At 39.6% G+C, this 15,937-nt stretch overlaps 1 protein-coding gene across 1 annotated transcript in view; it reads left to right on the top strand.

Annotated features, from left to right (window-relative positions):
* Positions 1-15,937, top strand: part of WIF1 (WNT inhibitory factor 1) — a 91,976-nt gene that overhangs the window by 59,062 nt on the left and 16,977 nt on the right. Inside the window, exons 4-5 of the mRNA XM_061416602.1 lie at positions 9,936-10,076; positions 11,253-11,348. Coding sequence (XP_061272586.1) covers positions 9,936-10,076; positions 11,253-11,348 — 237 coding nt within the window. The remainder of the gene's footprint in view (positions 1-9,935; positions 10,077-11,252; positions 11,349-15,937) is intronic.

Consider the following 15,937-nt stretch of genomic DNA (forward strand, 5'->3'; position numbering starts at 1 on the left):
GGCTTTGTAGTAGAGCCTGAAGTCAGGCAGGTTGATTCCTCCAGTTCCATTCTTCTTTCTCAAGATCGCTTTGGCTATTCGAGGTTTTTTGTATTTCCATACAAATTGTGAAATTATTTGTTCTAGCTCTGTGAAGAATACGTTTGGTAGCTTGATAGGGATTGCATTGAATCTATAAATTGCTTTGGGTAATATACTCATTTTCACTATATTGATTCTTCCAATCCATGAACATGGTATATTTCTCCATCTATTAGTGTCCTCTTTGATTTCTTTCACCAGTGTTTTATAGTTTTCTATATATAGGTCTTTAGTTTCTTTAGGTAGATATATTCCTAAGTATTTTATTCTTTCCGTTGCAATGGTGAATGGAATTGTTTCCTTAATTTCTCTTTCTGTTTTCTCATTATTAGTGTATAGGAATGCAAGGGATTTCTGTGTGTTGATTTTATATCCTGCAACTTTACTATATTCATTGATTAATTCTAGTAATTTTCTGGTGGAGTCTTTAGGGTGTTCTATGTAGAGGATCATGTCATCTTCAAACAGTGAGTTCTCATTATTTTTTTAAAATAGTTTCTTAGAGGTAAAATTATCGTGTCAAAAGATATGAACTTGAACTTTTTATAAGGCTCTTGGAACAAATTGCCAAAATCCCAAATTACTTTCTGCAAAGATTGCACCCATTGGTACCTTGGCTACCAGTGTGGCAGACAGCCTGACTTATTGCAGTCTCATCAACATGGGTTATTAATCATGTTAGCTGTTTAGCTGGCTTAAAAAGTGAAAAGTGGTTTCTCAATGTTCTTTTAATTTGATTTTTTAAATGCCTATTGAGGTAGGAGACTATTTTCTTGTATTAGACAATGTAAAATGTCTGTACATTGTGCTCATTTTTTGTGGTTCTTTTCATTAATTTGCAAAGCTCACTGTGCCAGGGTCCAGCTCCGGTAGATCCAGGGAATTCGAAGGGGAGACGACGTCGGTGATCAGGAGACAATAGCTTAATTAAGTGTTAATTAGAGATATAAAGAGTGGTTAAATAGGGATAGCTCAGTGAAAAAATTCAGTGGAGAAAAGAGGCTGAATAACTTGGTTTACGTGGAAAACCAATAAAACTCCAAGACAAGGAGTTTGCAGGTGTCCTCCCATTCTCCCGAAGTAGAGGAGACACTAAGGCCTCCCCGGTCAGATCTTAGAAGTCCAGGCAAAATTAGTAGGCTTGGCGAGCCTCCATGCTCCAGATGTGAATTCAGCCAGAAGGTGAGAGAAAGAACAACATGGGGAGACCAAGCTTCGGTGAGCAAGGCCCGCACTTTATTTTCCAAAGTAGTTTTTATACCTTAAGTTGTGCATAGAGGATAATGGGGGGAGGGGTAGAGTCATGCAAGGTCAGCAGTCCTTGATCCTTATCGAAGCCTGGCTTTCTTCCTACAAACTTATCATATGCAAAAGTTTAGGTGATTTACATCATCTTCTGGCCAGGAGGCCTGTTAACATTTTATGACCCTTTCTTCAGAAAACTTATTTTTCTCTAAAGGTGATTATTCTAAAGTCAGGCGCCACCCTCTGAAAGCATTAGATAAAGTTGCATTCCTATAGGGCAAAAATGTGGTGGGCTGTAACAAGAAAAGAATTAACTCAAGGGTCCAAGGTTACAAACATTAGAGCTACTACTTACATTCCTATACACCAACTATATTAATCAATACACTCCCAGGGACACAGTAGGTAAGGGATATGGAAACTTAGCAGCAGACATTGGCCCAATAAATGAAAACCCTTCACCAATATAATTTCTAATCAACCCACTATACTATACTAATAATCTTCTAACTGCTCAAAGGAATCTGTATTTAGAAAGTTTAGAACATCTCGTGCCTCTCACGATTGGGAGGCTGTGAACAATCACAGCCTGTGGCCGGAAGAACCTGTTCAGGCAGGCTAGAGAACTTCCAAAGGAGTTTGTGAACTAAAACACTCTTGTCACGTCCAGGAACTTTATTAACTGGAGCTGTAAGTTAACTCTTTTTCAGAGAGAGAGAGGTGGTGGGGGACAGTTCCCCATAAAGTCAGAGGTGTAGGTGAGAGCACAAAGCAGTAAAGTAGGCAGACTCTGGTTTTGGGGGTAGATGCTCGAGAATTGCCAGGGGGACTCCTGAGGCTCAATCCCACCTTTGTGTATGCCGAGCCTCCTTCCTCATGACCTTTGCCACAGGCGGAGTTCCTCACGCTGGCTCCCGGCATCACTGTAAAGTATTTGTAGTTTTTTTCAACTTATCATTTATGTTTTATTTTTTTTTTTTTGAGGAGGGTTAAAATCCTGTGTGGTCAAAACTATCTTTTCATTTGTGATGGATCGCATTCATTATTTGTAGACTTTTTAATGATGACCATTCTGACCAATGTGAGGTGGTATAGTTTTGATTTGTGTTTCTCTAATAATTAGTGATGCTGAGCATCTTTTCATGTGCCTGTTGGCTGTTTGTATCTCTTCTTTGGAGAAATATCTGTTTGGATCTTCTGCCTATTTTCTGATTGGGTTGTTCGTTTTTTTGATATTGAGCTGTATGAACCTTTTGCATATTTTGGAGATGAACCTCTTGTCAGTCATCATTTGTGAATATTGTCTCCTAGTCCATAGGTTGCCCTTTCATTTTGTCTATGGTTTCCTCCCTAGGGAGCTCATTTAAATTGGTGAAACAGGAAATCAGGCACCCTTACAGAGTCCATTTTCAGGTTGTGATTATCTACTACTTCCAAATGTATCTGTATTGATGAATCCCAGCACTGTAAGAGTTGGGGATTAAATAAGCACAGAGTTTTTCTAATTTTCTGGCATAGGCGCCCATGTGAGTATAGACAGGAAGAGTGAATCTGAGTTTCTCGTGGGTCATCACAATGCTGCTGCTATGACTCACAGCCCTCTCAGAGGATTTGCTTCCAATCAAGATGGAAGTTCCCATGAAGGAAAAGGCCATGGGTTCCGGAGATACACTCACCTGAGGTTTATAGCCCCAAGGATGTGAATATCCCTTTCCAAATACAGGAAAACCCCAATTCTGCTCAGATGATCGTGCTTGTACTATTGCATACCGCTGCATCATGGAGACAAGAAAGTTCTTAGAATATGACCACCAAATTCTTAGAATAGGGCGTTACTCAGTTTTGTGCCATGTCAGTTGATGTTCTTTTTTGGTCAAAGATAATTTTCTATAAAATTTTTCTTGATATTTTTTGATCTTTTAAGAAGTGATCAGGAATAAGAAATATATACAACATGTCTCTCAATTTCCATTTTATATTTTTGAATTTTTCCTGCATCTTTTTCTGTTATTAAAGAACTGCAAACTCATTTAACCCTTTGAAAATGCATTAATTAAATTAATTGCACAGTGACACCTGCTCAACTTAAATTAATCTTGTATCTTTGGATTTCTAATCAAATGCTTGTCTCCAAAATCTTCCCAGCTTTATTAATTTTTTGTGTCTGCTGGAAAAAAAAAAAAAGCTTACTGAAAATCTACTTCTTGGGATGTTGAAACTGTAAGGTTTTGAATATATATTTCAATCGGTTACATTTAGAGAAAACATCATTTACTGATAATTTAGAATCTTTATAAATCAAATGTAGAGGGGAAAGTGGATGATGCATTAGACAAGGTGAGACTAAAAAGAACAAACCTTCTGGGATGAGGCGACTCATGCATGTGTATGCATGCACACACACATACACTTTACACAGATAACCTCCCCTCCTTCAGTTCAGGTCAGTTCAGTCGCTCAGTCGTGTCCGACTCTTTGCGACCCCATGAATCACAGCACGCCAGGCCTCCCTGTCCATCACCAACTCCCGGAGTTCACTCAGACTCAAGTCCATTGAGTCAGTGATGCCATCCAGCCATCTCATCCTCTGGCGTTCCCTTCTCCTCCTGCCCTCAATCCCTCCCAGCATCAGAGTCTTTTCCAATGAGTCAGCTCTTCGCATGAGGTGACCAAAGTAGGTTTTTGGAAGCAGATGTAGGATTTTTTTTTGCAGAAATGCAGGTGCAGGAAGTTTATGGGAATTTTAGTCCACTGCAGGGCATTATTCATTGCCTCATTAAGCTCAGTACCCCCAGCCTGAGCAATGAGGGTAACTTGAATTATTAAAAAGTAATCAAATCAGTGTGTCTTGCTCCTAAGCATCCAGGTAGCATTCATTACTCTGCTGGTCTGTTTAATATCTTCAAGCTGCTAAGGTGTTCTTTTCTCCTACAGACTCCTATGTGCCTAAGCATTGCATGAAATAGAAAACTCTTGATCTTTAACAGTTAGGAAGTGCCTGCCTTCTGGCATCAGAAGGGAACAAAAAGAGGAAATACAAACTGGATGGTCCAGTAAAATACCTGAGTTGGATAACAAAAAACATTTTCCATCAAGCCAAGGCTTGGCCTGTTGGAACACTCTGTCTCTGTCATCCCATGAAACCAAGGCAGCAGGAATGTTTCTCAACCAAGACCATCAGGAATCCAATGAGTAGGAACTGTCATATAGGTGTTAATGCTGGGAGGACCATCTTCTTCTCAGTGACCCCTGTTCTGAGCAGAAAGTGAAGCCCAGAGTAGATGCTCAGTAAGTATTGCTGGGAGAATGAATGGCTGTCAGCACAGCGTGGAGCATGGATGACTACTTGTGTTGAATGATTTATATTCATGGAGCAGCATATAATCATGTGATATTGAGGATGAGCTCTGGCCTAGCCTGCCTTTCTCATTTCTTCCTTTGTTGGGAGGCAGTGGCTTGCATGACCAAGGCTGAGGCTGTGTGAGCACTGTGCCTGTCTCAGTGTAGAAGAGCTATTTAATCAGAATAAGTTTGTTGTTTATGTCTATAGAAGAGTTAGTTTGTGTGCAGTTGGTGGCACATCAGTGTGTACTTGAATGCCATGTGAGTTATGTTCAATCTACTTGAGTTTTTCTGAGTTGTTCTAATTTACCCTGGTCTCGATTATACAACCTAGAAGGCACTGGAATTCACAACATCTGACCTCATTTCCATCTAGCTTTTGGTAAAAGTGGCTCTCTATTCATAGGCTTATTGCTGCAATAGCACATGGTAACTTTCACGTTTCTGTTATTCCTTGGAAATAGACAGCCTGTGCTGTTTCTCCCTTTGAGGTCTTTTTCTTTATGCGTGTGTTTTTTCTGAGTACACATTGTTCATATTGTACTCTGTCTCCCACTGCCTAAGGGGTATTTCTGTCTCTTTCTGTGTATGTGTGCAGGTGTGCACATGTATTTGTGCAAGTGTGTGTCTGTGTAAAGTATATGGATGTCTCCCATAAGGTATATCTTTGTTACTGTCAGTGCCTAGTTTGTGACAATGTACTAAGTGCTGAGGTTATAAAAACACATACCATACGGTCCTTCCCTTTGAAAATCACGTTCTTAGCAAAGGATTTGTTGTTTGTTGTTGTTTAGAGGCTCAGTCATGTCTGACTCTTTTGTGACCCCATGGACTGTAGCCCACCAGGCTTCTCTGTCCATGGGATTTCCCAGGCAAGAATTCTGGAGTGGGTTGCCATTTCCTTCTCCAGGGGATCTTCCTGATCTAGGGATCAAACCTGCATCTCCTGCATTGGCAGGTGGATTCTTTACCACTGAGCCATCTGGGAAGCCTAGCAAGGGTGCATAATCATAATCAAATCATTAGATTATAATGCAGTTGTATACAGAGGTATATGTGAACTGATGTCATCGGCGGCGGCGGGGGATGTTAGGGAAACCTACAGAGAACAAGTGCTGTTTAATTTGGGTTTTGAGAGGTGAGCAGGAGAACATGGGACAGAAAAGAGGAGAAAGAACATTACAGGCAGCAGGATAGGTGTGCAGAGTCAGGTACTGCAGACATGCACCACGTGTTTGGGAACTGAAAGAAATCTATTTTGAGTTGAGCACAGGTTATATACAAGTCCCTGAAAATGAGGCTAACTAAAGTCAGATTTTGTTTTCTAAGCAAAATTCTTTGAAATATGTTTAAAAAGGTGTTCAATTATAATTCTTATTACCTGAACAGTCTTACAGGTAAAATTTATAAACAGAAAACAGGACAAGTGGAATTTGCAGAAAAGGAATAAAATTTCTATTTCACATTTCAAAACTGAAAAGTGGGCAAGTGTAATTAGTGCAATTTATACATCTTTCCTTAATTTCTACTTTTACTTTAAAAGTGAATTTATTGAAACTCATAAACTATGTATCTCCTAACCTCTGAACATTATTTCCTAGTTCCTTTCAAATCATTCTGTACTGAGGTTAACATAACAGTTATGTTTACATGCCTCCTATATCAAAAGAGGTGAATATATATGGAAAAATATTTTTACCTAGGGTGAGAGGATTTTTCATGTGTTCATCTTTCACTGGAAGTTGAATTTGTCAGGTTGATATTACAAATATATAAATAAAATGAGCAGAATTTTAAACCTAGAGTTTATTAGATCTTTACATGATGAAGATAGAAAATACTTCATATTAATATTCATTGAGCATAATTTTAGATTGGTAAAATAATTCTTTTCTTTGATTTACTCAGAAGATGAAGATGTCACATCTTTAGTTTTCTGCCAAGATTGCCTCAGGTTTTCCTAATCAAAAATATAAAAGACTTTATTTTCCTCTATTTGCATTTGGCATAATTTTGCAGAACTATGCTAGATGTGTGAGTTTTTTTAATGACTTTTTAAAATGAAAGACATGTTTGATGGTCAACAGTAACATTACAGTTTTAACCTTTCAAATGGCAGGTCTTTCCACACCAAAAAAAAAATTTTTTTTAACTACTTTAGTAGTAGTATTATTGGTCTTATGGCTAAAGGAGGAGACTGAGGCCTGAGAAGTTTAACTAAACCACGTGATCCATCCAAATCAATGGATCACAGCAAGTGCAATTCTCCACCTGATCCTTTTTAAGCATTAGACAATATGCTCAGAAGACACTTATGCATCTGTTGTGAAGTTAAAATACAGGCAAATTGAACTTAGGTTATAAAAGTTGAGACCCAAAGAATCTAGTAGTTGCAGACTCAAACATTGCAGCTACTTTGAATTCTAACCAGTCTGTAGCTTTAAACATGTATCAATGTTTGCTTTATTTTTCTAGATGTTTTAAATGATTGAAATATTTAACTGTCACAAAATATCTCCAAAATAAATCATTGAGACCTCGGTGCCACAAAAGCCTGGGGTTTTTGTCTTGTTTGCTAAAGCACCCCCACTGCTTAGAACAGTGTCACATGGTAACATCAGTAACTATTTACTGAATGGATGAACTCTGTGTGTGCTCAGTTGTGTCCAACTCTGCCATTTCCTACTCCAGGGCATCTTCCTGACCCAGGGATCGAACCTGAGTCTCTTGCTTCTTCTGCGTTGGCAGGCAGATTGTTTACCACTAGTGCCACTGGGAACTGTTTGTATATTGACTCAAATTTGTATTTATCCATTTAAAGGGAAAAATTCATCTTGAAAACTCTAAAGAAGTTACTTATGGCATGTTTTCTTTCTGTTGGACTTTATATCCTCATTTTTCTTCCCTGGAATTGCTCAGAGCCATATTGTTTAGGTGGGACTATTATGGCTCAGATGGTAAAGAATCTGCCTACAATGCAGGAGACCTGGGTTCTGTCCCTGGGTCAGGAAGGTCCCCTGCAGAAGACAATGGCTACCCACTCCAGTATTCTTGCCTGGAGAATTCCATGGACAGAGGAGCCTGGTGGGCTATACTTCATGGGATGGCAAAGAGTCAGATACAACTAATTGACTGACACTCACTCATATTTAAGGCCAGGGAACTCTGTGCATCTTGGTACCTACACTGAACTTAGAGGCTATGTTAACTAATCACACATTTACATGAGAACCTTCCAAATTGTCTAGAAGACCCCCTGATGACTGGAGCATGTGGACATGTAGTCATAACTTAGATTTGTAAATGGTTTGCTTTTAGCACATCTGGAAATATGGACAAACTAGTAATTATTCTCAATGGAATTTCCTATACATATTATAAGACATGTTTTGATATTTGATATCTAAGATATGTTTTGCAACTTGACAATGCTGATAAATAGAAATGAAGATTAGTTTGCATACAAGGATCTTCTCTTCCATACAAAGATTTTGAAAGCTAAAAAAACTCTGAAGTGCCTTGAAGAGAATTAGGTGGGCTACAAAGTAGAGGCTCAGTAAGGTCCAAGAAAAAGATAAACCTGAAAGATGTGGTAAGGAAGATTCTGAAAGTTCTATCTTTTAGGTTCTTCCATGTTTTTATGCCTCAGGGCAATTATTGGCCTACCCATCTGCGCAAGAGTCACGAGAAAAACACTTTATATCTGAACAAAGTGAAAATGCATTGTAGCGTTAATGATTGAAAGAAATTACCTGTCAGCTCCTCCACCTCCTTTTGAAATGGAAATCCCTACAATGGATTTTAGTGTTTTGTAAATTTACGTTTTCATATATAAGATTTCATTCAACCAAGGTTTTCAATGGGGACAATTTTACTTTGGAACTTCAGAAACAATTTTGGTTTTTTCTCTTTTTAGTTCTTTTAAACTGTCCCCACCCCCAAACCCCCCTCCCCATTTAACTGGTTATTTGCAATGGTCAGATCTCAAGATTCAGGAAACAAATTCATGTTATTTGGAGAAGGGCACAGTAATGAACACTGACAATGCCAAAGCCTTGAGAGTAGGTTTTTGGTTGCCAAGCATGTTAAGAAGATTTTATGACCAGCTGGTGTGCAGTGCCTTACGGAAAAGAGAAGATCAGTTTCTAGCTCATTTCTTCTTATAAACTTAGGAAGAAGTTTTATAAAAACTCTTAAGGGAAAGAATTTTTCTTGGCGTGGTATGATTTTCCCAAGCTTGGCAATAACCATAACCTGCCATACAGAAACAAAATGAAACAATTTCATACGTATGTCTCTTAGTAATATTTCTTCTATTCATAAGGAAGAACTAGAATCTAGTGGATCAGTTTTCCCCAGTGGATATGTGATGATAATCCTGTAGATTTCAGAAATGTTATGTAGTCAGCCTCTCAGCCAATGGCTTGAGCCCATTTCTACCTAATGACTTGTGGGTACTTCACAATTGGTGGCCCTCTCTCCTCCTCTGTACAGCAACACTCTTAGTTCCCACTTTCTGTTGAGTCACACCTAGACACCCCAAGGGATTGTTCATCTCACTGAAAAGGAGGAGCTCCTGTTTAGGAACCTAAACCATTAGTTATAAGTCTATTGTGAGATTATTTCACCACAGCAAACTCTCTTCTAAATCCCTGAGATACGAATACTTCTTAATATTGACAATTAGCCTGAGGAAATACTAACTTCATTAACTCGGTCCAATGACTAGGGTCTAGTCTGAGTTGTGGTGTATTTCCAAAGGAGATATTTTGTCACTTTCAAGCATAGAGAGTAAAAATAAACCAGTAGGGGTGTTGCTTATAGAGCTTTATTTAATGGATTCTGGAATGTTGATTTTTAGCTCTTTTTGAATTATATGGAGGCTGGTAAAGATGCTCATACAGTTTCTTTTCCTAATTAATTAATTAATCTATGCTACCTATTTGCACCTTTACTTTTCAGAGAAAATTTTACCATCTTTTTTTCAAGATGGTACAAGTTCAGACTATGAACAGAATATCTTCAGTTTTATATAAGTAGGGTACAAATTAAGGAGGGTCATTAATTCTTTCTCTACCCAGCATGATGTATATGTTCTGGGGAGAATGCCCAGATAATCAAAATATAGCTCTTACTTTAGTGGAGATACAAGAATGTCAAATAACGGAATGTGAACATTTTTGTTTTGTTCTTTGCTGTCTTACTGAGGTGTCTGTAAAACTGGAATCAACTAGATAAACCGTGTCTCCATACTTCTTTTTCTTTAGTTGTTCAGGTTGGTTTCCCATGTCTCGGCAAACAAGATGGAGTGGCAGCATTTGAAGTGAATGTGATTGTCATGAATTCTGAAGGCAATACCATCCTGCAGACACCTCAAAATGCCATCTTCTTTAAAACATGTCAACAAGGTAATCAGTGATGGTGATTCTAGAGAAGACATAAAACTTCCAGGTGTGATTTGAACAAAAAAATTGTAGCTAGCTAGCTAGATAATTATTTTGTATAATTATAACCACACCAGTGGGAGGAGGGGCTGCTAAGTGCAGGGTCCAGTAATAGTACTAAGATAGACTTGTTCTCGGAGAAGGCAATGGCACCCCACTCCAGTACTCTTGCCTGGAAAATCCCATGGATGGAGGAGCCAGGTAGGCTGCAGTCCATGGGGTCGCTAGGAGTCGGACATGACTGAGCAACTTCACGTTCACTTTTCACTTTCATGCATTGGAGAAGGAAATGGCAACCCACTCCAGTGTTCTTGCCTGGAGAATCCCAGGGACGGGGGAGCCTGGTGGGCTGCTGTCTATGGGGTTGCACAGAGTCGGACACAACTTAAGTGACTTAGCAGTAGCAGACTTGCTCTACTTTGACCCCACTCAAAATTTTAGGGACTCCAGTACCCTTCAAAATGCTCTGTCTTCCACCTCTTTCTCTCCCTATTCCAGTATAGTCTTGGGAGTCCTCAACCTCATAGCAAGGTCACCAGTCATCACTAGCAACTACGACTACCCATACATGCTGCCAAACACTTGATCCTTTTGACTTTCATGGAAAACAGGTCACTGCCATCTCAACAGCAATCTCTGCCAGGCAAAGTCACCTCCCACCACAGCCCGGGTAACCAGGGAAAGGGAAGGCCTGTCCCCTTCCCTATTCTGATATAAGCTCTTCCAGCACAGAATTTTAGCTCTGGAGGCTTTCAGTGCCCTAGGGATGTACCAAAAAGTCATTACCCACTCTGACAATGAATATGGAGGGCAATATCCATTGTTCTATCTCAGTGTGAATTGAAAGTCCAGTGCAGTAAATTGATAGGTGAGATGAAGGAAGAACATAAAGCTTGCTTTGCCTTCTTCCACGAGCCCCTTAACTGTTGAAAGTAGGATTGAGAGAAGCAAAGTCTTACTTTCCTGAAAACTTAAGAAAGTACAAGTGATGTAGAGAGAATGAAGTGGAAATATTGGTATTCAATAGATTACAATCGGTGTGCTGGGGAAAATGTGACCGCTAAACTCCTTGTGCTCCCTGTAATTCACTCACTATGTTTTGAAAAGTGTCTATACAAAGCTTGTTTCTCTTTGGTGAAGCTGAGTGCCCAGGAGGATGCAGAAATGGAGGCTTTTGTAATGAAAGACGGGTCTGCGAATGTCCTGATGGATTCTACGGCCCTCACTGTGAAAAAGGTAAAGAACACGGACAGCCAGCTCCCTGGCTTGCTTCTTAGTGAAATGGGTGTCACACAGGAGCCCCACATGTATTTTTAGCACATCCCCTGAAATTATCTTTCTGATCACATTATATGGATTCATGCAGCCTTAAAAAGCCACAGGAAAGCTATTGGGAAGTGTTTCTTCTAGGAGTGGTTTTCTGTTAAATCCAATATGTGGTGACAGGCGCAGAAAACTGGTGCAGTGTTGACATTCTTTGTGGCCACTTTACTCTCCTCCATCCCCCTACCCAGGCTCACTGTTATATACACTCTGCTTTGGCACAATCTTACAAAAGTTTTGAGTTTTTCTCCCTCCACTAAAATTGGTTTTAAAAAGAGTATTGTGACCGATTTGAAAGTATCTACTCCAATTAAAAGTAGCTTGAATCACAATTAAGTCTACACCTGAGTTATGAAGGTGCTCTAGGCAAAAAAGGGAGGATGAAGATCATATTTGTGTAGTAAGTATATCTGTTTCAGTGAAACTACTACTAAGAAAGTTATACGAAAAAAAGAGATGAACATGAAAATGTTTACTAATCCCATGACTGGCTGCATGCTTAGTCTTTCAGTTGTGTCCAGCTCTCAACCACAAAGGTATATAAACCACAAGCTCACATAGAATGAATTCATTTAACAAGAATAAGAAAAATATTTTTCATCTTCGAAAAAATAAGAATTTTTCTTGTTTGCATTTATTTTTTTATTTTTTGGATTAAAATATTTGATTTACAATGTTGTTAGCTTCAAGTGTACAGCAAAATGATTCAGTTATTCATACATATATATCTATTTTTTCAGGTTCTTTTCCTTTGTGTGTTATTACAAAATACTGAGTATAGCTTCCTAAGCTACAGTAGGTCCTTGTTGATTATCTGTTCTATACATAGTGGTACAAATATATAAATTCTAAACTCCAAATTTATCCCTCTCTGGGCCTCCTTTCAACCATAAGTTTGCCCTCCATGTCTGTAGGTCTGTTTCTTCTTTGCATATAAGTTCATTTGTATCATGTTTTTAGATTCCATATGATAAGCCATGCCATATGATATTTGTCTTTCCCTTCCTTCACTTAGTATGATAATCTCTAAGTCCATCCATTTTGCTGCAAATGGCATTATTTTATTCTTTTATGCCTGAGTATTTTTCCATTGTGTGTATATGCATACCATGTCTTTATTCATCTGTCAATGTACATTTAAGTTACTTCCATGTCTTGGCTATTATATATAGTGCTGCAATGAACACTGGGGTGCATGTATATTTTCAAATTCTGGTTTTCTCTGGATATGCCTAGGAGTGGGATTGTAGGATCATATGGTAACTCTATTTCTAGTTTTTTGGGGAACCTCCATACTGTTCTCCCGGAGAAGGCAATGGCACCCCATTCCAGTACTCTTGCCTGGAAAATCCCATGGACAGAGGAGCCTGGTAGGCTGCAGTCCATGGGTTCGCTAGGAGTTGGACACGACTGAGCAACTTCACGTTCACTTTTCACTTTCATGCATTGGAGAAGGAAATGGCAACCCACTCCAGTGTTCTTGCCTGGAGAATCCCAGGGACAGGAGAGCCTGGTGGACTGCCGTCTCTGGGGTCGCACAGAGTCGGACACAACTGAAGCGATTTAGCAGCAGTAGCATACTGTTCTCCATAGAGACTGCACCAATTTACATTCCCACCAACAGTGTAGGAGAGTTCCTCTTTCTCCAAACCCACTCCAACATTTATTGTTTGTAGAATTTTTGATGATGGCCAGCCTGATCAGTGTGAGGTAATATCTCATTGCAGCTTAGATTTGCATTTCTCTAATAATTAGTGATATTGAGCATCTTTTCATGTGCCTGTTAGTCCTGTATCTCTTCTTTGGAAAAACATCTATTTAGAACTTCTGCCCATTTTTTGATTAAGTTGTTTGTTCTTTTGATATTGAACTATATGAGCTGTTTGTACACTTCAAAAATTAATCCCTTGTTGGTGACATCATTTGCAAATATTTTCTGCCATTCTGCAGCTTGTCTTCTCATTTTGTTTATGGTTACCTTTACTATTCAAAAGCATTTAACTTTAAATAGGTCCTATTTGGTTTTGTTTTTATTTCCATTACTCTAGGGGATGAATCCCAAAAGATCTTGCTGCAGTATATGTCAAAGAGTGTTCTGCCTATGCTTTCCTTTAAGAGTATTATAGTATCTGGTCTCATCTTTAGGTCTTCAGTCATTTTGATTTTTATGTTTGTGTGTGTGTGTGTGGTGTTAGACAATGTTCTAATTTCATCTTTTACATGGAGCTGTCCACTTTTCTCAGGACCACTTATTGAAGAGATCATCTTCTCTCCGTTGCATGGACCTGCCTCCTTTGTCACAGATGAATTGACCACAGATGTGCATAGGTTTATTTCTGGACTTTCTATCATGTTCCATTGATCTCTCTGTCTGGTTTTGTGCAAGTGCCATACTATTTTGATGATTGTAGCCTTGTAGTATAATCTGAAGTCAGGGAGTCTGATTCCTCCAGCTCTGTTTTTCTTTCTCAAGATTTCCTTGGCTGTTCCAGGGGTCTTTTGTGTTTCCATGCAAATTAAAAAATGTTTGCCCTAGTTCTGTGAAAAATGCTATTTGTAATTTGATAGGGATTACAGTGAAAGTGCTGCACTCAATATGCCAACAAATTTGGAAAACTCAGCAGTGGCCACAGGACTGGAAAAGGTCCATTTTCATTCCAATCCCAAAGAAAGGCAATGCCAAAGAATGCTCAAACTACCACACAATTGCACTCATCTCACACGCTAGTAAAGGAATGCTCAAAATTCTCCAAGCCAGGCTTCAGCAATACGTGAACCGTGAACTTCCAGATGTTCAAGCTGGTTTTAGAAAAGGCAGAAGAACCAGAGATCAAATTGCAAAACATCCGCTGGATCATGGAAAAAGCAAGAGAGTTCCAGAAAAACATCTATTTCTGCTTTATTGAGTATGCCAAAGCCTTTGACTGTGTGGATCACAATAAACTGTGGAAAATTCTTCAAAAGATGGGAATACCAGACCACCTGACTGGCCTCTTGAGAAGCCTGACTGGCTTCTATGCAGGTCAGGAAGCAACAGTTAGAACTGGACACGGAACAACAGACTGGTTCCAAATAGGAAAAGGAGTATGTCAAGGCTGTATATTGTCACCCTGCTTATTTAACTTATATGCAGAGTACATCATGAGAAATGCTGGGCTGGAAGAAGCACAAGCTGGAATCAAGATTTGCTGGGAGAAATACCTCAGATATGCAGATGACACCACCCTTATGGCAGAAAGTGAAGAGGAACTAAAGAGACCCTTGATGAAAGTGAAAGAGGAGAGTGAAAAAGTTGGCGTAAAGCTCAACATTCAGAAAACGAAGATCATGGCATCCGGTCCCATTGCTTCATGGCAAATAGATGGAGAAACAATGGACACAGTGGCAGACTTTATTTTTGGGGGCTCCAAAATCACTGCAGATGGTGACTGCAGCCATGAAATTAAAAGACGCTTACTCCTTAGAAGAAAAGTTATGACCAACCTAGATAGCACATTAAAAAGCAGAGACATTACTTTGCCAACAAAGGTCCGTCTAGTCAAGGCTATGGTTTTTCCAGTGGTCATGTATGGATGTGAGAGTTGGACTGTGAAGAAAGCTGAGCACCGAAAAATTGATGCTTTTGAACTGTGGTGTTGGAGAAGACTCTTGAGAGTCCCTTGGACTGCAAGGAGGTCCAACCAGTCCATCCTAAAGGAGATCAGTTCTGGGTGTTCATTGGAAGGACTGTTGCTAAAGCTGAAACTCTAATACTTTGGCCACCTCATGAGAAGAGTTGACTAATTGGAAAAGACTTTGATGCTGGGAGGGGTTGGGGGCAAGAGGAGAAGGGGATGACGGAGGATGAGATGGCTGGATGGCATCACTGACTCGATGCACATGAGTTTGAATAAACTCCAGGAGTTGCTGATGGACAGGGAGGCCTGGCGTGCTGTGATTCATGGGGTCGCAAAGAGTCAGACATGACTGAGTGACTGAACTGAACTGAATAGTGAATTTGTAGACTTCCTTGGATAGTATGGTCATTCTAACAATATTGATTCTTCCAATCTGAGAAGATGGTGCATCTTTCCATCTGATTGTATCATCTTCAATTTTTTTTTATCAGTGACTTACAGTTTTTTTGAGTATAGATCTTTTATCTTCTCAGATAGCTTTCCTCTTAGGTATTTTATTCTTTTTGATGTGATGGTAAGTGGGATTGTTTCCATGGTGTCCCAAAGCTTGTGTTGGCCTGCTAGTTGCAGGTCTGGGGCCCAGTTGGTCCCACCCAGGGTAGCGTCTGGCCTGTTGTGGGTAGGCTAGGTCCTCAGACTGAGGGGTTGTGGTTTTCTTGCATCTGTTATCTGCCCCTCAGTGGGTGAGGCTGGTCTAGAGGCTTATGTAGGCTTTCTGTTTGGAGGGGCCTTGTGAGTGAAGCTGGGTGTTGGCCCTCTGGTGGGGAGGGCCATGTCAAGGGGTGTCTCTAGCGGTGACTGATGCTGAGAAAGATTGAGGGCAGG

The sequence above is a fragment of the Bos javanicus genome, chromosome 5, assembly GCF_032452875.1.
Source record: "Bos javanicus breed banteng chromosome 5, ARS-OSU_banteng_1.0, whole genome shotgun sequence".
NCBI lineage: Eukaryota > Metazoa > Chordata > Mammalia > Artiodactyla > Bovidae > Bos > Bos javanicus.